Genomic DNA, 23,333 nt, shown 5'->3' on the forward strand with positions numbered 1-23,333 from the left:
TTTAACTAAATTATGATTAAGATGTATAAAAATTAAATTAAGCCTCAATTGGTACCTATGTTACGCAGTGAGATTTATGGTCAGTAAAGGTCGGCTTCGTGATCGCAATATCAAGATCTTTTTTAAGTGTTTGATTGATGTGTATTTTGTAAATTTTATTGACATTCTATGTATGGAGCTACTTCTAAAGTTGAGAGAAACTTTGGCTGTATAAATAGAAGAATTTCGTTATTTGATTTTCATTTCTATTCTATCTCAATAAAAGATTCCTAAACAATTAAAAGTAGGGCAATTTTAAAGCAAAAATATTTGGCTTATAGATAAGAAAGCATGGCTGATGGGATTGAAAAATTCGAAAACATTAGAATCATATACTGTTTATTTGCCCTTTGGCTCTTTGTGTTTTCTGCAGATTAGAGCACTATGTTGCCCATTTAATCCATATGAACATTTTATGTTTAATCAATTATTATATTGTTCTAGAGCTGTAAGTTTGTGTATCTTATTGAGAATGTGTAAGACATGTACCTTGGCATCTTAAGGCATGGTTCACTCTTCATGGTCATGTTTACTTAGATGCTCTCAAGTCCAGCCAATGCAATCCTTTCTTTCATGCAAACAACAAAAAGCCTTATAATTTGATATTGAAAAATTTTTAGACAGAATTAAATTTTTATATTTGAACTAAATTATGATTAAGATGTATAAAAATTAAATTAAGACTAAATTGATGCGTGCGTTATATAGTGAGATTTACAATGAGTAAAGGTCGACTTCGCGGTAGTAATACTTTGATTTTTTAAAGTGTTTGATTGATATGCATTTTGTAAAATTTTATCGATATTTTATATTAAGAATCGTAAATAGTATTACATATGGTAGCAATAATTCAAATAAAAATGAGATAAGAAAATAAAGCATAAAACTCGATATGATATATATATATATATATATATATATATATATATGCAACTTGAAGTTTCATGGTGTATATGTAGAGAAAATGTAGGAAAAATATTGAATGATAAATTAGAGTGGGCAAGATAATTAGTTTGATCCTGCCTTGGTAAACTACGTCGTTTGTAGGTAATTAAAACATATGTAAAATTAAGGTAAAAATCCGAATTTTCATCTTCCTTACCATTTTCTCTCAAGCCGTTTCCTCTCACGCTCACTTGGTCATTGCTGCTGCAGCCAACCGTTTCATTCAAACAGTCTCTTCTCTTTTAGAAAACCCAAAATCCCCTCTCTCCCATTCTGGGTGGTCTTGGAAAAGTTTAGATGGAAGATTTCAGCGATATGTTGTTGTCAACACTTGGGAGGAGGAACAGGAATAATGAAGACAGGATCAGCAAGTTACCTGATGATCTTCTGTTTAAAATCATGTCTTTCTTAAACACCAAGCAGGCAGTTCAAACCTGTGTTTTGTCCAAGAGATGGAAGCCCCTCTGGCAATCCCTTCCTTACCTTGACTTCAATTACAATACTTCCCCTTTCAAACAGAAAATAGTTCAGTTAGATGACGCAGACCGAGAGCAGGTAGGTATCAAGATGCTTTCTTTGAGCAATTTCATCAGTCAAGTCCTTTTCCGGCGTTGTCCCACTGACCTTGTCAAGGTGTGTGTCCAGTCTCTCAACTATGACCAGCATGCTTCTGTCCTAGCTGGTTTGATGTGTTACGCTGTCAAACACAATGTCCAACACCTCACCTTCCAACTCCACAGAGGTGGAGGTGGTCGCCCATTTTTATTGCCCCAGAGTCTCTACACTAGTCAATCATTGACATCACTCGAGTTGAAAGGTAATGATTGGATGGCCGTAAAACTACCCACATTACTGGCTTGTCCAGCTCTTAAGTCTTTGCATCTTTCTCATTTCTCTATGGCTGGACCAAACTTTGAACCAACGGCTTTCTCAGGTTGCCCAAATCTTCAAACTCTGCAACTTTTTGATATTTGGATTGGAAGTGAAAATTTATGTATTAATGCTGTTAATCTCAGAAGCTTGTTACTTTCATTTGTGTTACATGGTGAGGGCAAGGTTGAGATTTGTGCTCCCCGACTCACAACTTTTAAGTATTCCGGTATTCCTCCCATAGTGTCTTCAAAGGAAAATCTTGCATTTCTCGATGATGTATATTTTGATATAAAGGCATACTCACTTAAACGCAATGAAGAAGAGAGTGTTATTCGTTTGATCAACACCTTCAAGGAGTTTCGTCAAGCAAAATCTCTCACATTATCCACCTCAACAGTCAAGGTAAATTGTTTTTACTCACATATCATTAATCTGTTTGAAATTTATCATCTTGCTATGTTGATCTTATTGCTTACATCTCTTTTTCAACCATTACGGCTTGGAGTGGAAGCAAACTTAATCAAGAAAAGATTTGCAAAACTAACTTTCTCTCCATCACTTATGTGTGTAATGGGTTACAACATTCTAAAAGAATACTGTTTCATCATTCTAAAAGAAGAACAGGACTCATGCTAACTCATCTTTTTCACATAGATTCCCCTACTAAATTTATGGTTCCCATCTCCACTTATAAATGTGTCTTGTTCTTTTAAACTCATATGTCAAAGAATTCAAGCATCGGAATTCACCTATGCAAAAGGAAACGGATCATTAATGAGGATAGTAAGGTAATTTTCCATGACAAGATCATCTGTTGTCTTGTCCTGCTAAGTTGTGTAAAATTTACCAAAGCGTTAAAGATCATTTCAGCTTTCTCTTTTAATTGCAAAAGAGAATGTTTAAGCATGAGACACATTGTGTCCTGAATTTAACAATTTGTTTCCATTGTAAGACCCCAGTATGTTCATTTTGATGTTGTTTGGTTCACGAAAATTTTACTGAAAAGAAATTCGGAGGAAATCTATATGTTGAATGTACAAAATTTAAACAAAAAGGTAATTCTTCATTAATACATTGATCTGGTTATTGCTTCTCTAATTATATTTAATAAGAATTGGCTTTTAATTTGTTTTATTGTAGCATACCTACCGGTCTATATTTCATTGGCAGCCATCCATTTATTCTTATAAAGTCCTTGTTAAACACAAAAGGTGGATATATATTGCTAGACTCACTTACTGCATCATTGCCAGATTTGGCTTTGGTTTTCTTCTATTTTATTTTTGGAAGACAACAGTGCAAATTGTTTATTGTTGTCTTTTGTCATCTTATTCATTCTTATAACGAACAATGACAATTAGTATCAATTAGATAAAAATGAATGCATCTTAATATGTGATTTTCTCAAAGATTTCTTTCTCTAATTTCTTATAACCATTTCTTTGTGGCAAGCTTCTCGCCAAATTTCCATCCTTGCTGGATCAAAATCGATTACCGTTTGCTAATTTAAAGCATCTGAAGATAAAAGTTAAGAAGTGGCAAAGCAAGAGGTTTGAAATGCCTGCATGTATCCTGAACTGCTTTCTCAACAACTCTACTATATTGAAAATATGTTAGTATTTTTACTTTGTCTTTTATTTTTTGTTAATGATTAATGTATATTTGACTTGAACTGTGAAATTGATTATCTGATGAGCTTCGTTTTGTAATTGATTTCTCATGGATGGATAGCAAAGTAGCAGGCTGTGACAGTTCTGAGGATAGCGAGTAACTTGGGATTTGTAAACTCTGTCTAAAACTGATTGTCAATCTTTTATGTTGGTTTTTGCTGTTTTGTTTATGTATGGAGCTACTTCTAAAGTTGAGAGAAACTTTGACTGTATAAATGGATGAATTTCACTATCTGATTTTCATTTCTATTCTATCATAATCAAAGATTCTTTAAGAATTACAAGTAGGGCAATTTTTAAGCAAAAATATTTGCCTTAAAGATACGAAAGCATGGCTACTGGGATCAAAAAGTTTGAAAACTTTAGAATCATATACCGTTTATTTTCCTTTTTGCTCTTTATGTTTTCTACAGATTTGGGCACTATGTTGCCCATTTAATCCATATGAACATTTTACGTTTAATCAATTATATTGTTCTAGAGCTGCAAGTTTGTACACCTGATTGAGAATGTGTAAGACATGTACCATGGCATCTTGAGGCATGGTTTCACTCGTCATGGTCATGTTTACTTGGCTACTCTGAAGTCCAACCAGGTCAAGCCTTTCTTTCATGCTAACAACTAAAACCTTGTAATTTTGATATGGGAAAATTGTTAGACAGAATTAAATTTTTATATTTGAGACAAATTATGATTAAGATGTATAAAAATTAAATTAAGATTCAGTTAATACCTGTGCTCTACAATGAGATGTATGGTGAGTAAAGGTCAGGTTCGTGATCGTAATGTCAATATCTTTTTTAAGTGTTTGATTAATGTGCATTTTGTAAATTTTATTGACATTCAATGTATGGAGATACCATGGCATATGTAAGACATGTACCATGGCATCTTGGGGCATGGTTTCACTCTTCATGGTCACGTTCACTTGACTACTCTCAAGTCTAGCCAAGCCAAGCCTTTGTTTCATGCTAACAAAAGCCTTATAATTTCGATATTGAAAAATTGTTAGATAGAATTAAATTTTTATATTTGAACTACATTATGATTAAGATATATAAAAATTAAATTAAGACTCAGTTGATACCCGTGCTTTGCAATGAGATTTATGGTGGGTAAAGGTTGGCTTCGTGATCGTAATATCAAGATCTTTTTTAAGTGTTTGATTGCTGTGCATTTTGTAAATTTTATTAGCACTATGTATGGAGATACTTCTAAAGTTGAGAGTAACTTTGGTTGTATATATGGATGAATTTCACAATCTGATTTTTGTTCCTATTCTATCTCAATCAAAGATTTTTTAACAATTAAAAATGGGGTAATTTTTAAGCAAAAACGTTTGGCTTATAGATTCGACGGCATGACTGATGGGATCAAAAAATTCAAAAACATTAGAATCATATACTGTTTATTTTCCTTTTGGATCATTGAGTTTTTATTTTTTTTTTGCAAATTTGAGCACTGCACTGCCCATTTAATCCAAACGAACATTTTATGTTTAATCAATTATATTGTTCTAGTGTTGCAAGTTTGTATATCTCAATGAGAATGTGTAAGACATGTACCATGGTATCTTGAGGCATGGTTTCACTCTTCATGGTCATGTAATTACTTGGCTACTCTCAAATCTAGCCAGGCCAAGCCTTTCTTTCAAGCTAACAACAAAAAGCCTTATAATTTGATATCGAACAATTGATGGACCAAATTAAATTTTTAATAATATTTTTATATTTGAACTAAATTATAATTAAGATGTATAAAAAATAAATTAAAACTCAATTGATATTTGTGTTACGAAGTGAGATTTATGGTGGGTAAAGGTTAGCTTCGTGGTTGTAAAATCTTGATTTTTTTGAAGTGTTTGATTGATATGCATCTTGTAAAATTTTATTGGCATTCTCTATATTACGAATTGTAAATAGTATTACATACGATTGCAATAAGTCAAATAAAATATGTAGCATATATATGCATTTTTTAAGTTTCATTCTACTATTCGACATTTTTCCTATCTAGAGAAAATGTAAGAAAAATATTTAATAATAAATACCATATTGTCCAAAAAAAAAATCAGAGTGGACATTGATGGTTAAAACATAAGTATAAGGTAAGAATCTGAATTTTCATTTTCCTTACCATTTTCTCTCTATCAACCCCTCAAGCCGTTACCTCTCACTCAAACAGTCTCCTCTCCTTTAGAAAACCCAAAATCCCCTCTCTCGCTTGCAAGTTTGGGTGGTCTTGGAAAAATTTAGATGGAAGATTTCAGCGATATGTTGCTGTTTACACTTGGGAGGAGGAACATGACTATTGAAGACAGGATCAGCAAGTTACCTGATGGTCTTCTCCTTAAAATCATGTCTTTCTTAAACACCAAGCAGGCAGTTCAAACCTGTGTTTTGTCCAAGAGATGGAAGCCCCTCTGGCAATCCCTTCCAAACCTTGTCTTCGATTTCGATACTTTCCCTTTCCAACAGGAAATAGATGACGAAGACCAAGAGGAGGTAGAGATGAAGATGTGTTCTTTCAGCAATTTCATCCGCCAAGTCCTTTTCCGGCGTTGCCCCACTGACCTTGTCAAGGTTTGTGTCCAATCCCATATCTATGACCCGCACTGTTTTCTCGTAGACGGATTGCTTTGCTATGCTGTTAAACACAATGTCCAGCAACTCACCTTCCATTCCCGCTCTGATTGCCAATATTTATTTCCCGAGAGCTTCTGGACTTGTCAATCATTGACATCACTCGAGTTGAAAGGTAGTGATTGGATGCCCATGAAACTACCCACATTACTGGCTTGTCCAGCTCTTAAGTCTTTGCATCTTTCTCATTTCTCTACGGCTGGACCAAACTTTGAACCAACGGCTTTCTCAGGTTGCCTAAATCTTGAAACTTTGCAACTTTTTGATATATTAGCGGTGGGTAGTGAAGGTTTATGTATTGATGCTCTTAAGCTGACAAGCTTGGTACTTTCATTTGCATTTCTTGGTGACGGTAAGGTTGAGATTTATGCTCCCCGACTCACAACCTTTAAGTATTCTGGTACTCCTCCGATTGTGTGCTTAACGGATCACCTTGCATCTGTCGATAATGTATATTTTGATATAAAGACACCACCCAGATTTAGACACAGTGAAGGAGAGTATGTTCTTCGTTCGATCAACACCCTTAGCGAGTTTCGTCATGCAAAATCTTTGACATTATCATCGTCCACAGTGCAGGTAAATAGCTTTTACTCATTTTCCATTTCATATTATTGACCGTTTGAATTTATGATATATTATGGTATGTTGATCTTGATGCTTAAAGTGATTTGCAACACTTTCTCTCCATCTGTGCAATGCGTTGTTAGCTTTATATATTATGATACCGAGCAGCATATTGTTCATTTTCTCTTCAACTCTTGCTTGGAAATTGATACAAAAGAGGACACAAACTGAAATGGAAAACTAAATGTTACAGCATCTAGAAGGATAATGTTTCATCATTATAAATGAATAACAAAACTCATCTTGTTCAGATAGATTCCATACTAAATTTACGTTTCTCATCACTACTTTATAAATGTGTCTTGTACTTTTAAACTATATTGTCACAGAATTCCCGTATAGGAATTCGCCTGCAACAAAGGAAATGGATCATTGAATAGGGTGGTAAGAATGAAGAAATTTTCCATGTCAAAGTCATCTGTTGTCTTATCTTGATAAGTTGGTTACTGTTCTCTTTTGTTATCTTATTTTTTCTTATAACGGACAATGACAATTATCGTGATTTAGATAAAAACGAATGCATCTTAATATGTGATTTTCTCAAAGATTTCCTTTTCTAAATCTCTTATAACCATTTCTTTGTGGTAAGGTTCTCACCAAATTTCCATCCTTGCTGGATCAAAATCCATTATCATTTGCTAATTTAAAGCATATGAAGATAAAAGTTAAGAAGTGGGAAAGGGACAGGTTTGAAATGCCTGCATGTATCCTAAACTACTTTTTCAACAACTCTGCTATATTGAGAATATGTAAGTATTTTTACTTTATCTTTTATTTTTATTTAATAATTAATGTATAGTTGATTTGAAATGTGCAAATTGATTATCTTACGAGCTTTGCTTTTGCAATTGATTTCTCAGGGATGGATAGTTTTGAGGATAGCCAGTGACTTGAGATTTGTAAACGCTTTCTAAAACTGATTGTCAGTCTTTTATGTTGGTCTTTGCTGTTTTGTTTATGTATGCAGCTACTTCTAAAGTCGAGAGAAACTTTGGCTGTATAAATGGATGAATTTCACTATTTGATTTTCATTTCTATTCTTTCTCAATCAAAGATTCTTGAGCAATTAAAAGTAGGGTAATTTTAAGCAAAAATATTTGGCTTAAAGATACGAAAGCGTGACTGCTGGGATCAAAAAGTTCGAAAACATTAGAATCATATACCATTTATTTTCCTTTTTGCTCTTTATGTTTTCTACAGATTTGAGTACTATGCTGCCCATTTAATCCATATGAACAATTTATGTTTAATCAATTATATTGTTCTAAAGCTGCAAGTTTGTATATCTGATTGAGAATGTGTAAGACAAGTACCATGGCATCTTGAGGCATGGTTTCTGAAATAACCCATACTTTGATATAGTGATAAATAAAGTTGATCGGATGCAAATTGAAGTCAATTAAAATGTTTCAAAGTGATAAAAGACGAAAGGAGTAGTTTAAGATAAAATGATCCGCATGCGAGAAAATAATAATAGAATAATAATAATTTTATCGGAAGAGAATTTGTGAGATAAAAGGCGATTCAGAAGTCAAGTGAGGCATAATAAGGAATTTTGAGTACCAAGGAGACAAGATAAAATTTTTAGAATAAAATAATATTTTTATTAATTAAATAATATTAAAATATTAATATTTAACCGGATGTCGAAATCAGTCATGAAAAAGGATCATATGGTTGATCCAAGTGGGGGAGAAGAAATACAAGTGAATTTTTGTAGAAATAAGCGATAAAAGTGAAATACGCGTGTTTTGTTAAGTCGAACCAACGCGGATAAGTAAATATTTAAATATTGTGGTAATATTGCGTTGAGGTGCAATCTGTATATTTCGGTGGTACACGCATTGAGAAAGGAAGTTAGATGAAAATTGAAATTTTTAGACATATCAAAAGGATCGAATTTAACATATAAAAGTTAAAGGATATGCAATGGAAATTAAATAGAAAAATAAAATTAACATAGAGTAAAATAATAATAGTATGTGTATAAAAAAAAATATTATAAGACCAACATGGGCAGCCGCCCATGTGGTCAATAAAAGAGTCAAAGACTCTTTCCTTAGTGAATTAGAGGGGGGGGGGCATGTGAAGCAACAAGTGAAGGAAGAAAAGAAAAAAAAAAGATTGTGATGTGACTGGTTGGAACAAAGCTGAATGTGGTGGAACATTCATGAAGAAATAAAATAGTATATATATATATATACCATTGAGTAAACTAAGTAAAGAAGACAAAGAAGAGAGAGGTCGGTTGAGGGAGTGTAAAAGAGAAACCAAAGAACAAAGAAGAAACGAAGAGAAAGAAAGAACAAAGAGAAAGCCAAGAGAGAAAGAAAAATAAAAGGAAAAGAGAGCTGAGTTGAGGGGCTATTTTTGCTACCATTCAAGAAGGAAAAGAGAGCCATTTAAGGGCTGGTTTTGGAGGCTAGACAGTGCCATTTTTCTACTGGTTTTGGATGCCAAAAAGTGCAGAATTTTGTAGTAGAAAATTGAAGGTTTTGAGGTGCTATTTTGATGGTAAATTGTGATTGTTTTGGCTACAAATTTTTGGAGGGAAAGGTGCAGCTTAGCTGCTGAATATTTGAAGAAAAACAAAACAGCATAGCTGCTGATTTTGGAGCCAAAATGAGCAGCTGTAGCTGCTGAAAAAAATTGAAGGATAAAAAGCTAGGAAAGGGTGACCGGTGGTGAGAGGGAGAGAGAGGAAGAGAGTGGACGGTTTGTGCATGTGAAGAGAAGAAAAAGAAAGACAAACAAGGTTGTTGGACGGTGGGAAAGAAAGAAAGAAAGAAAGAAAAGAAAAGAAAAGAAAAGAAAAGAAAATAACAAAGAAAATGGGCATGGCCCAACAAGCAAGAAAAATGGACATGGTCCAATTAGAAAGAAATGGGAGAAGTCCATGAATAAGAGTCTAAAAACAACAAAGGAAGAAAAATCCAAAAGAAAAGGAAGGTGAAGATTTGGGCCAACTTAGTTTAATTGGGTAAAATTTCTTTACTCTTCACCATGATTTATTTTGAAATTGGATTATATGGAGGCTAAATTATTTTATTTAATTATGCATTGGTTAATTGGTGATATGAAGTAAATTTAAGTTGCTTAGAAGGTTGAAATAGGCACTAAATACCGTAAATAAGTTACCGGTGTTAATACTCTAAAGAATTACGTGAACAAAAGATGCAATTAATTATAGTAAAAATATATTAAGATGTGAATTAGGTGAGTGGATTTATGATAGAATGAGAGAGAGAAAAGTAGAATTGATTCACTAAATGTATTGAATTTAAATGGTTGCTAGGAAAGCTTGTTGAACAAAGTAGGTGACGGGCAATTAAGTATAATTATACTCGTATACGAATTAATAACGACGTAGAAATCCCGCTATTATGAGGTGAGTAACCTTACCATCATTTTTATTATCTAAAGTATGTTTTTATTCGGTTTTGGTGAAATTTTTTGAAAAGGAGTTTAAATGGTAAATCTTTGTGTTTTACAAAAAAAATGTATTTGAATGAAAGGATTTTATAAATTGTCTTAAAATCGAATAATGATTTTGAAAAATAGAGTAATTGGAGACCACTTGTTATATTGTAAATTTATGATTTGAAATCGAATGGCTTATGACAATATTTGCATGAATGGCTGAATTGATATTTGTGTTGAAATGTATGAAATATGTATTTAGCCTTAAAAGGCTGTGAATTACAATAATTGCCATATCATGTTATTGAAATTTATTGTATGGTGGGTTTAGCTTGCTGTAGTGGGCGGATTTCGTGGATCAGCCTATTAGAGGGGCACGAAATCCGGATATATATATGTACCTCGGTCGGAGAGGCGCGTAGGGTATCTTTTGAGGTATGGTTAGAGTTCACGTCACGCCGAACCACCTCATGATGATGAACTCCGCTAACGCCAAGGAACGGCTATGTTTTCAAAATAAAAATATGATTTATGTGAAATGTGAATTTTTAACAGCCTTGGCGGGCTCGAGTGTACACCTCTAATTAAGGTGTCACTGAGTACTATTTGATGGCATGAGCCAAATGTTTATGGAAATCATAAGCCTTAATGAGAAATTAAATGAAATACAACTATTTGCATGGGTTAGAATGAATTTTCAAATTGTGAAATACTTAAAAATGGTGGGATATTTGAATTGTCTCCTTTTACTCGGTTTTAGATGATTTAAATGATGTTTGTTTACTCACTAAGATTTTATAATCTCACCACCCTCCTTTCCACCCATTTCAAGCTCAGAGTAAGCTGTAGATAGCTGATTCCATTGAGGGCTTCTATTGGATTAGCGTCCTCCACACAGTAGGTTCACAGTTTTCCTTAATTCTAGTTATTTGTGGGCACACTTGATGTTGTAAATTTAAATTAATTTAAATATTCTACTTTATTGTGTTACAGTAAGAATGAATTTATTTTGTTTTTATATTACAAAAAGTATTTACGTATAACTCTAAAATTACTGTTTATAAGAAAATAAAATATTTTATTGAATATTTTATTTTATCTTCTTATTATATTCAAATAATTAGAATTTCATTTTAAATAAAGGTTTTAGATGCTTAAACTTAGTTTTGAATATGAATTATGCGATTGGTACTTGTTTACTATATTTTTAACTGGTTTCGAAATTTTTAGTGAAAAATGACCAAAATGCCTCAGTGAGACAAAATTTTTATTTTATCAGTTTTAAGTTGGAAATAGCTCAAAATCCTTTAGAACATAATATTTGGCAATAGTTACTCACCAGGGAAAACGAGAAACTGATATTAAGCCTTGCGAGGTTCCGGTTGGCATTCCGAGAGATGAGTGCCCATCGGGGCACCGCGGCGGTTGTCACGGGCTCGAGGGGAGTTCCGGGTCGTGACAGTTTCACTCTTCATGGTTATGTTTACTTGGCTACTCTAAAGTCCAACCGAGCCAAGCCTTTCTTTCACACTAACAACAAAAGCCTTATAATTTTGATATTGAAAATTGTTAGACAAGATTTAATTTTTACATTTGAACTAAATTATGATTAAGATGTGTAAAAATTAAATTAAGACTCAGTTGATATCTGTGCTTTGCAATAAGATTTATGGTGGGTAAAGGTCGACTTTGTGATCATAATATCAAGATCTTTTTTAAGTGTTTGATTAATGTGCATTATGTAAATTTTATTGACATTCTATGTATGGAGATGCCATGGAATGTGTAAGACATATACCATGGCATCTTGAGGCATGGTTTCACTCTTCATGGTCACATTTACCTGGTTACTCTCAAGTCTAGCAAAGCCAAGCCTTTGTTTCATGCCAACAAAAGCCTTATAATTTTGATATTGAAAAATTGTTAGACATAATTAAATTTTTATATTTTAACTAAATTATGATTAAGATGTATAAAAATTAAATTAAGACTCAATTGATACCCGTGCTTTGCAATGAGACTAATGGTGGCTAAAGGTTGGCTTCATGATCGTAATATCAAAATCTTTTTTAAGTGTTTAATTAATGTGCATCATGTAAATTTTATTAGCATTCTATGTAAGGAGATAATTCTAAGGTTGAGAGAAACTTTGATTGTATAAATGGATGAATTTCACAATCTGATTTTAGTTTCTATCTCAATCAAAGATTCTTCAACAATTAAAAGTAGGGTAATTTTTAAGCAAAATCATTTGGCTTATAGACAAGAAGGCATGGCTGATGGGATCCAAAAGTTCAAAAACATTAGAATCATATACTGTTTATTTTCCTTTTTGCTTATTGTGTTTTTTTACAGATTTGGGCACTATGCGACCCATTTAATCCAAGTGAACATTATATGTTTAATCAATTATACTGTTCTACAGCTGCAAGTTTGTATCTCTCAATGAAAATGTGTAAGACATGTACCATGGCATCTCGAGGCATGGTTTCACCTTTCATGGTCATGTTTACTTGACTACTCTGAAGTCCAACCAAGCCAAGCCTTTCTTCCATGCTAACAACAACAGCCTTAAACTTTTGATATTGAAAAATGGTTAAACATAATTAAATTTTTATATTTGAATTCAATTACGATTAAGATGTATAAAAATTAAATTAAGACTCAGTTGATACTTGTGCTTTGCAATGAGATTTATGGTGGGTAAAGGTCAGCTTCTTGGTCATAATATCAAGAATTTTTTTAAGTGTTTGATTAATGTGCATTTTGTAAATTTTATTGACATTTTATGTCTAGAGATATCATGGCATGTGTAAGACATGTACCACGACATCTTGAGGCATGGTTTCACTCTTCATGGTCACGTTTGCTCGGCTACTCTCAAGTCTAGCCAAGCCAAGTGTCGTAACGTGCGGGTCCGGAAACTCGACAGCTAGACGTGGGTGAAAATCGAGTAACTAGGAGTCGCCACCAATCTTTTTTTTCTAGGTGTGATTAGCCACCCTATTTTGTTATACTCGACAAAATCCTAAATTAATTTTAGGTCTGTCGAAAGAATGATAAACTGGTCTACGTATCTTTTAGATTTGGGTTCAGGAGTACGGTTACGCACGGGAAAGGATTAGCACCCCTGTGACACCCGTTCCACGAACGGTACCATTTAATCATATATTATCCTAACCCATTAGTTTTATTCTTATGTTTCCTTAATTGTTATTTATTTATTTTATCTTTTATTAGAATATTTTATTTCATTTTTTACGGGTCTAACATGCACATGATGCAATTGTGAAATATGTGGCATAAAATCGAGATAATGCCAAACGAAAATCCTTTATTGAGTGTACTTTCCGAATCTGTCCATTGTACTGGTGGGATCCAAAAGTATTCTCACCTAGGGAAATACCTTAGCAACTCGCCTTCGCAAGTTTATTTGGTAGATCTCATCATCGGGATAGTCGTTTGTGCGTAAAAAAAAAACAGTGCTTTCATGAATGCAAATCCTAATACGGGTAAAAGCCTTTTATTAAAGATATTTCTCCGGACCCTCTCATTGTACTAGTGGAGTTCGGAGGTATCTTTTCACCTAGGGAATTTACCGATGAAACTTGCCTTCGCAAGCTTTCTCGAAAAGTTTCATCATTGGGGTTTAGACCCGTATACAAAATATATCTATATGCCATGACATTTAACAATGCGACCATGGTACATGATGCACTCGTAGATTCTATGTTCGTTTCCTATTTCCCACGAAATTCACTACTTCTTCTTTGTGTGTGTTTATTATAAACAAATAATTTACGTTTATTGATTGTTTTTGTATAACCATTTCTATGTCGATATATATTTAACTATATAGATACTTATTTATTATACGAAAGTCAAAAATCAAATTTTTAGACCAAGTATTATTATTTTTTATCATCCGTAACTTGTTATTTTTTTTAATATGTATTTTCCACTTTTGTATTATGATTAACGAATTCATTATTATTGCTAATTTTCTATTTTTTTTGTTTTGTATATTTTGATTAATTGGTCATTGAATATACAGTATTTTATTTTATTTAAAATTAGGAACATTGGAATTCCAAATTAAGACCCTTCCATCGTACTAGTGGAGTCTTAATCGAAACCCCTAACCTAGGGAAGTTTACTCGAAATTGCGACTTCTCGCGCTCCGAATGGACATCCCATCATCGGTATATTATACTTGTAGTTAATGTCATAAAGTATTATCATTATTTTCTATTTTTTAGGGGTTAATTTTCTAAGATTGATTCTCATACCCATTTTATTACTTTAATACTTAATCCAATAATTTCCAAGTTCTTAATTTTATATATAAATCTTTAGCCTACCATTTACTTCATTCATTTATATGTTATTTTTATTGTTATTTTTATATTTGTAGTAAATATTTTCCTAAGCTTCAATTCTTTGTATAGCTAAACATCCTCCAAAAATATTTTTATTTTTTTTATGCTTTATTATTTCTATATTCTTCCATTTGCATTAACCTTCTAAGTCTAAAATATCATAAAAAAATTAAAATTTTATACTATAACAATTTAGAATTAATTCTATCTAATATTCCTTAAAAAGGAAATCATACAAAATGGGTCAACAAACAGATCCATAAAAGGGTTAGGAATTTACCTTGGTGGGCTAAAGCGGCCCAAAGGGTCAACCCACTTCAGCCAACCCGCCACTATAAGCCCACAAATCCTGCTCCCCAAAATGCCCCGTGTTAGTCTCCTGCCCAACAGCCTTCTGTTGCCCAAAATGACGCTGTTTAACGCTTCCAAACCCTAGGTATTTAATCTCTCTTTCCTCCCTTCCTCCTTCATTTTTTCCCTCTTGTTTCTCTCTCTAAAAGCTTCCTCTTTGCCTTCTCTCTAAAAGCCTCCACCCTCTCTAAACCCTTTCTCATCGGCCACCACCCCAAACCGGACCTCCTTAACCGGCGGCGTCGACTACCTCAAATCTCTATCTCTCTCTTTCCTTTGCCGGCCACCGAAAACAGAAACCCCTATTCGCCGTTCGACGTCCCCGATGTCACACCCCAGCAGCTCTCTCCTAACGTGACTCACCTTCAAAACCTAACTCTAACACTCCCAAAAACTAGTTTTCCAACCAACGGCGGCAAACCCTCTAGGCTTTCCTATCCGGTGACAACAAAAACCCCAAAAATCAAAATCTATCCTAACCAAAAATCCCCCAAACACAGTTGCTCTCCTCTTTCCATTGTGTATTTTTTGCTTTATTTTTTTTGGTATTTTTGGTATATTTTTTTATTTTGTGGATTGAGGTTTTTTTGTTGCTAGAGACTAGGGATTTTTGATTGATTGTGGTTTTTTGCTACTAGAGACTCTTAGGGATTTTGATTGCCGATTCTCTTTGGTTTTTTTGTTTTAAAAAATTTTGTTTTTCCCTTCCCTCCATTGGTTTGAAACCCCCTTTTAAGAAACTGGATTGTCCAAAAATTTGGACAATCCAGAGGCGAAATCATGCTCTTCTGAGCATGATTTCACATGTCTATGGCAAACAGGAAGGGTTGGTAGCCGGAGGTGACCAATCCTCCCTAAATCCGGCTACCTTTTAAGGGCACTAATGCCCTGTAATAATGGACTGGATAAGGGGTTGAGCACACTCTCAGTCCCTTCCTATTCATTCATCATTTTTTTTTATTTTTTTATTTCTTATTAATTTTTTTATTTTTTGGCTCTTTTTTTTAATTAAATTTTATTATTATTATTTTTTTTTTTTTGAAATAGGTGTCTACACCAAGCCTTTGTTTCATGCTAACAAAAGCCTTATAATTTTGATATTGTTAAATTGTTAGATAGAATTAAATTTTTATATTTTAACTAAATTATGATTAAGATGTATAAAAATTAAAGTAAGACTTAGTTGATGCCCGTGCTTTCCAATGAGATTTATGGTGGGTAAAGGTCGGCTTCATGATCATAATATGAAGATCTTTTTTAAGTGTTTGATTGATTTGCATTTTGTAAATTTTATTAGTATTCTATGTATGGAGATACTTCTAAAGTTGAGAGAAACTTCGGTTGTATAAATGGATGAATTTCACAATCTAATTTTCATTTCTATTCTATCTCAATCAAAGATTCTTCAACAATTAAAAGCATGGCAATTTTTAAGTTTCATTCTACTATTCGACATTTTAGAATTGTAAATAGTAGCACAAATGATAACAATAACTCAAAAAAAATATGTAGCATATATATGCCATTTTTAAGTTTCATTCTACTATTCGACATTTTACTTATGTAGAGAAAATGTAAGAAAAATATTTAATGATAAATACCATATTGTCCAAAAAAAAAATTAGTGTGGACATTGATGGTTAAAACATAAGTATAAGGTAAGAATCCGAATTTTCATTTTCCTTACCATTTTCTCTCTGTAAACCCCTCAAGTCGTTACCTCTCACTCAAACAGTCTCCTCTCCTTTAGAAAACCCAAAATCCCCTCTCTCCCTTGCAAGTTTGGGTGGTCTTGGAAAAGTTTAGATGGAAGATTTCAGCGATGTGTTGTTGTTAACACTTGGGAGGAGGAACATGACTGTTGAAGACAGGATCAGCAAGTTACCCGATGATCTTCTCCTTAAAATCATGTCGCTCTTAAACACCAAGCAGGCGGTTCAAACCTGTGTTTTGTCCAAGAGATGGAAGCCCCTCTGGCAATCCCTTCCAAACCTTGACTTCGATTTTGATACTTTCCCTTTCCAACAGGAAATAGATGACGAAGACAAAGAGGAGGTAGAGATGAAGATGTGTTCTTTCAGCAATTTCATTAGCCAAGTCCTTCTCCGGCGTTGCCCCACTGACCTTGTCAAGGTTTGTGTCCAATCCCATATCTATGACCCGCACTGTTTTCTCGTAGACGGATTGCTTTGCTATGCTGTTAAACACAATGTCCAACAACTCACCTTCCATTCCCGCTCTGATTGCCAATATTTATTTCCCGAGAGCTTCTGGACTTGTCAATCATTGACATCACTCGAGTTGAAAGGTAGTGATTGGATGCCCATGAAACTACCCACATTGCTGGCTTGTCTAGCTCTTAAGTCTTTGCATCTTTCTCATTTCTCTACGGCTGGACCAAACTTTGAACCAACGGCTTTCTCAGGATGCCCAAATCTTGAAACTTTGCAACTTTTTGATATTTTAGCGGTGGGTAGTGAAGGTTTATGTATTGATGCTCTTAAGCTGACGAGCTTGGTACTTTCATTTGCATCTCTTTGTCACGGTAAGGTTGAGATTTATGCTCCCCGACTCACAACTTTTAAGTATTCTGGTATTCCTCCCATAGTGTGCTTAACGGATCACCTTGCATCTGTCGATGATGTATATTTTGATATAAAGACACCCGGATTTAAACGCAATGAAGAAGAGTCTGTTCTTCGTTTGATCAAAACCCTTAACGAGTTTCGTCATGCAAAATCTTTAACATTATCATCGTCAACAGTGCAGGTAAATTGCTTTTACTCATTTTCCATTTCATATTATTGTACCTTTGAATTTATGATATATTATGGTGTATTGATCTTGTTGCTTAAAGTGATTTGCAATGCTTTCTCTCCATCACACGTGTGTAATGCGTTGTTAGTTTTATAGATTATGGTACAGAGTGGCATATTGTTCATTTTCTCTTCAACTCTAGGTTGGAAATTGATACAAAAGAGGACACAAACTGAAAAGGAAAACTACATGTTACAGCATCTAAAAGGAAACAGTTTCATCATTCAGAAAGAATAACAGAACTCATGTTAACTCATCTTGTTCAGATAGATTCCATACTAAATTTGCGTTTCTCATCACCACTTTATAAATGTGTCTTGTACTTTTAAACTTTTGTGTCAAAGAATTTAAAGATAAGAATTCGCCTGCACATAAGGAAATGGATCATTGAATAAGGTAGTAAGAAATTTTCCATGACAAGGTCATCTCTTGTCTTATCTTGATTAGTTGTGTAAAATTTACCGAAACCTGCAAGATCATTTTAGCTTTCTCTTTTAATTGTAAGAGAGCATGTTTAAGCACGAGATACATTGTATCTTGGATATAACAATCTATTTTCATTTTAGAACCTCAACATGCTCATTTTGACATTATTTGATTCATGAAAATTTTAATGAAAATAAATTTTAAGGAAATCTTAATGTTGAATATATAGAATTTAAGAGAAAAAGTAATTCTTCCTTACTGCATTGATCTGGTTGATGCGTCTTTAATTTTATTTAACACGGACTGGCTTTTAATTTGCTTTATTGAGCATGCCTACTGGTCTATATTTATAGGCAGCCGTCAATTTATTCTTGTAAACTCCTTATTAAACACAAAAGGTAGATATATATCGCTAGACTCACTTAGTGCATCACTGACATATTTGCCTTTGGTTTTCTTCTATTTTACATTTGGGAGACGGTAGAGAAAATTGTTTATTGTTGTCTTTTGTTATCTTACTCGTTCTTATAACCGATAAGGACAATTATTGTGAATTAGATAAAAATGAATGCATCTTAATATGTGATTTTCTCAAAGGTTTTCTTTTCTAACCTTTTATAACCATTTCTATGTCGTAAGGTTCTCACCAAATTTCCTTCCTTGGTGGGTCAAAATCAATTTCCATTTGCTAATTTAAAGCATTTGAAGATAAAAGTTAAGAAGTGGCAAAGCAAGAGGTTTGGAATGCCTGCATGCATCCTAAACTACTTTCTCAACAACTCTACTGTATTGAAAATATGTGAGCATTTTTACTTTATCCTTTTTTTTTTGTTAATAATTAATGTATATTTCACTTGAAATGTGAAAATTGATTATCTAACGAGCTTTACTTTGAAATTGATTTATCAGGCATGGACAGCTTTGAGGATAACGAGTGACTTGAGATTTGTAAACTCTTTCTAAAATTGATTATCAGTCTTTTATTTCGGTCTTTGTTGTTTTGTTTATGTATGGAGCTACTTCTAAAGTTGAGAGAACTTGGGCTGTATATTGATGAATTTCACTATGTGATTTTCAATTCTATCCCATCTCAAGCAAAAATTCTTTAAACAGTTAAAAGTAAGGCAGTTTTTTAGTAAAAACATTTGATTTATAGATACGAAAGCATGGCGTTCGAAAACATTGGAATCATATACTGTTTATTTTCCTTTTTGCTCATTGTGTTTTCTGCAGATTTGAGCACTATGCTGCCCATTCAATCCATATGAACATTTTATGCCTAATCAATTCATTGTTCTAGAGCTGCAAGTTTGTTTGTGTATCTCATTGACCATGTGCAAGACATGTACCATGGCATCTTGGTGTAAGGCTATCCGGTTAACAAGCCCAATCCTAGCCAGGCCTAGCCTTTCTGTCAGGTTAACAACACAAGCCTTTATCTGCACAGACTTAGCCCACCCTAAAATATACATCACATATATTTTCTATCATACCAAATTCCAAGCTGAAGTGTAACTTGAACTTGGATTTATATATTTTTCAACAATCAAGAATGAACCTAAAACATACTGGACCAGTTCATTTGCAACCTACCAGTGGAGGCTGAGGCTTGGCCACTTTGAACTGAGAAGATATGAGAATATGTCCCTTCACATTATGAAAAGATGACAATTTTGCACCAAAAAAAAATTGGGAATTTCTTTGTTTCGATGAATTTTTTTTGTTTAAGAACTTATTTTTAACATGATAAAAAATTGTTCAGCGAATGTATTATAAATTTAATAATCACTCCCTTTCCGCCCTATTCTCTGTTTACTCACTTTATCAATCTGTTTTTTTCAAGTCCACATATACACAGGTTGCTTATCTAACCTTTAATGGTAGTCTTTATAGAATTCACTTTACCAAATATACATCTTTGCTTAACCTATTTGTTTCATCTCTTTAATCATTGAGTGCAAAAATTGCTTATAGATCTATTGCGTGTCTTATGCGATAAAAATAGGAATCGCCAATTGCAAGATGTTTGACTACAATGAAGTGCAAAGCCAAGAATGGAACATTGTAAATTCTGCTGGTACTATGGGATCAACAACCCCTTCGCCAACAACACAACAGCCACAAAAGCAGCTTCTAGCTTCACCGACCAACACCCATGTAGCCCGGAAACTTCTCCCAAAAACCACACTGCAAAAACATTACATCACCAGCAACAAAGAAGAATCGCCAACCAAGAAATACAAAATCAAGTACAATTCATACACCATAACAATTTTTCTTTAATTTGTACCTTTCGTGTTCTTTATGATTGATTATTATGCTCTTAATAATCTGTGTTACTCCAAACTACAAACTCTTCTTGCTATTTTTTAATGTAGAGGCATCACCCTCTAACCAGAACTGAGTATGCATTTGGTTATAAATCTTGCTTATATATATACTAATATTCTTATCAATTTAACGCATACAACATTTGATTTCCAAACTACTCATGTAACTCAATTTGCTTATGAACGCTTACATTGTATTAATTTCTCAAGGTATTGACAAGATGATTAACTCCCATTAATCATGTTACTTCATGAATTTATAACCATCTGCCTTCCCCAACCTCATTCCTTTCCTGCAAGATTATTTACCAAACCTAACTTTTCATTTTGTTTTTTTCTTTTTTTCCATCTAGAGGATCCTCCAAGACAAGCCACACACCAGAAAATAGCCTAGTGAACACCTTCATCCTGTTCCTTGATGTCGACAAACTCTGGAATTTTGCCCATCACGGAACCCACGACTGCCCAATATTTTTTGTCTAAAGGTAACCAAACAAGATAAACAATCTGATGGCAACTTTTGTGCATAGGCAATGTTGACCAATGTTGACTCACATTTTTGGCCAACAGGTAGCTTGACGATGTGAACATTCTAATGTTAACTTTTGTAAACAACAGCTACCTCTGCCATCATACACATCTGCAAATACATACAAGCAGATGATCATCTTCATTTTGTTTCAGAAATGTATGACATTATGAGCATAAATGAAATGCTCTTTAACTTTGTACTACAAACAACAACAACAACTTTTGTTAATATATTTGATCATAACCAACTTTTGTACTTAAATAATGACACTATAAAAGTAGATGATCATCTTTAATTTGTTCAAGAAATGTATGAAATTATGAACATCAATCAAATTCTCTTTAACTTTGTATTAAAACCAATGACAAATCTTTTATTTAACTCGAATGACAAATCGTTTGTTTGTTCTGAACGCAGTGGACAGGGACAATTTTAGTGCTTCTTAAAACGAAATACAATATTTATGTATCCGAGCATTTGACTCAATGAATAGTATATGATCTTTCTATTTAAAAATCAGTATACGAATCTTTCACATTATCGATGTCAATAGTTAAGGTAAATTGCTTTGACTCATTTGCCATTTCATATCATTGGTTGTTTGGATTTATGATAAATTATGTTGCTTAAATCTCTTTTTAACCATTATGGGTTGGTGTGAAAACGTTAATGGAGAAAGGATTTGCAAAACTATTAACTCTTTCTGCCATTTTTATATACTACGGTATGTTGATTTCGTCGCTTAAATCTCTTTTTTAACCATTATGGATTGGAATGGAAGCAAATTTTAGCAAGAAAAAATTTGCAAAACTTTCTCTCTATCACTTATGTGTAATGTGTTCTTGGTTTTATATATAATTATAATATAGAGCAGCATATTGTTTTTTTTTCTCTCTTCAACTCGGTTTGGAAATTGATACTAAAGAGGAGAAAAACTGAAATAAGGAAACTAAATGTTACAGTATCTTGAAGGATAGCATTTCATCATATTAAAAGAATAACAGAACTCATCCTAACTCATCTTGTTCAAATACATTCCCTACTAAATTTATGTTTCCGATGTGTCTTATTCTTTTGAACTGTCATGTCAAAGAATTCAAGGATTGGAATTCTCCTACACAAAAGGAAATAGATTATTAAATAGGGTAGTAAGGCAGTTTTCCATGACAAGGTCATCTGTTGTCTTGTCTTGATAAGTTGTGTAAAATTTACCAAAGTATGGAAGTTCATTTTAGCTCTCTTTTAATAAGCATGAGATATATTGTGTCTTGAATTTAGCAGTCTGTACTCGTTTTAGACCCCTAGCATGTTCATTTTGACATTGTTTAATTCATGAAAATTTTGGAGGAAAGAAGTTTGAAGGAAATCTTAATGCTGAATAAATAGAATTTAAAAGAAAAAGTAATTATTCATCAATGCATTAATCTGGTTTTTGCTTTAATTATATTTTAGTTTATTTTATTGTAGCATACCTACAGGTCAATATTTTATTGGCAGCCATCCATTTATTCTTGTAAACTCTTTATTAAACACAAGAAGTGGATATATATTCCTAGACTCACTTAGTCAAAATATTTTATTTACAGATATGAAAGCATGGATGATGAGATCGAAAAGTTCAAAAACATTAGAATCATACTGTTTATTTTCCTTTTTGCTCTTTGTGTTTTTAGCAGATTTAATCGATATGAACATTTTATATTTAATCAAACATACTGTCCTAGAGCTACAAGTTTGTATACCTTATTGAGAGTGTGTAAGACATGTACCATGGCATCTTGAGGCATGGTTTCACTCTTCATGGTCATGTATTTACTTGGCTACTCTCGAGTCTAGCCAGGCCAAGCCTTTCTTTCATGCTAACAACAAAAAGCCTTATAATTTGATATTGAAAAATTGATAGACAGAATTAAATTATTAATTATATATTTATATTCGAACTAAATTATAATTAAGATGTATAAAATTTAAATTAAGACTCAATTGATATCTGTGTTACAAAGTGAGATTTATGGTGGGTAAAGGTCAGCTTCCTGGTCGTAAAATCATGATTTTTTTAAAGTGTTTGATTGATGTGCATTTTATAAAATTTTATTGACATTGATGGTTAAAACATAAGTATAAGGTAAGAATCCAAATTTTCATTTTCCTTACCATTTTCTCTCTGTAAACCTCTCAAGCCGTTACCTCTCACTCAAGCAGTCTCTTCTCTTTTAGAAAACCCAAAATCCCCTCTCTCCCTTTTTGATATTGCAAGTTTGGGTGGTCTTGGAAAAGTTTAG

General features: G+C 33.2%; 2 protein-coding genes across 2 annotated transcripts; both read left to right on the forward strand.

Annotated features, from left to right (window-relative positions):
* Positions 1-1,281: 1,281 nt before the first annotated feature.
* LOC148760583 (F-box/FBD/LRR-repeat protein At1g16930-like) lies at positions 1,282-7,773 on the forward strand. The gene is made up of 4 exons (XM_088810553.1): positions 1,282-2,259; positions 5,783-6,748; positions 7,386-7,483; positions 7,764-7,773. Exons 1-4 carry the CDS (start codon positions 1,282-1,284, stop codon positions 7,771-7,773), a joined length of 2,052 nt encoding a protein of 683 aa, XP_088666679.1.
* Positions 7,774-16,752: 8,979 nt separating this feature from the next.
* LOC148760584 (F-box/LRR-repeat protein At3g26922-like) lies at positions 16,753-19,428 on the forward strand. Its single transcript, XM_088810554.1, has 2 exons — positions 16,753-17,715; positions 19,423-19,428. Exons 1-2 carry the CDS (start codon positions 16,753-16,755, stop codon positions 19,426-19,428), a joined length of 969 nt encoding a protein of 322 aa, XP_088666680.1.
* Positions 19,429-23,333: the final 3,905 nt, after the last annotated feature.

The sequence above is a fragment of the Theobroma cacao genome, chromosome 10, assembly GCF_053813885.1.
Source record: "Theobroma cacao isolate CCN51 chromosome 10, ASM5381388v1, whole genome shotgun sequence".
NCBI lineage: Eukaryota > Viridiplantae > Streptophyta > Magnoliopsida > Malvales > Malvaceae > Theobroma > Theobroma cacao.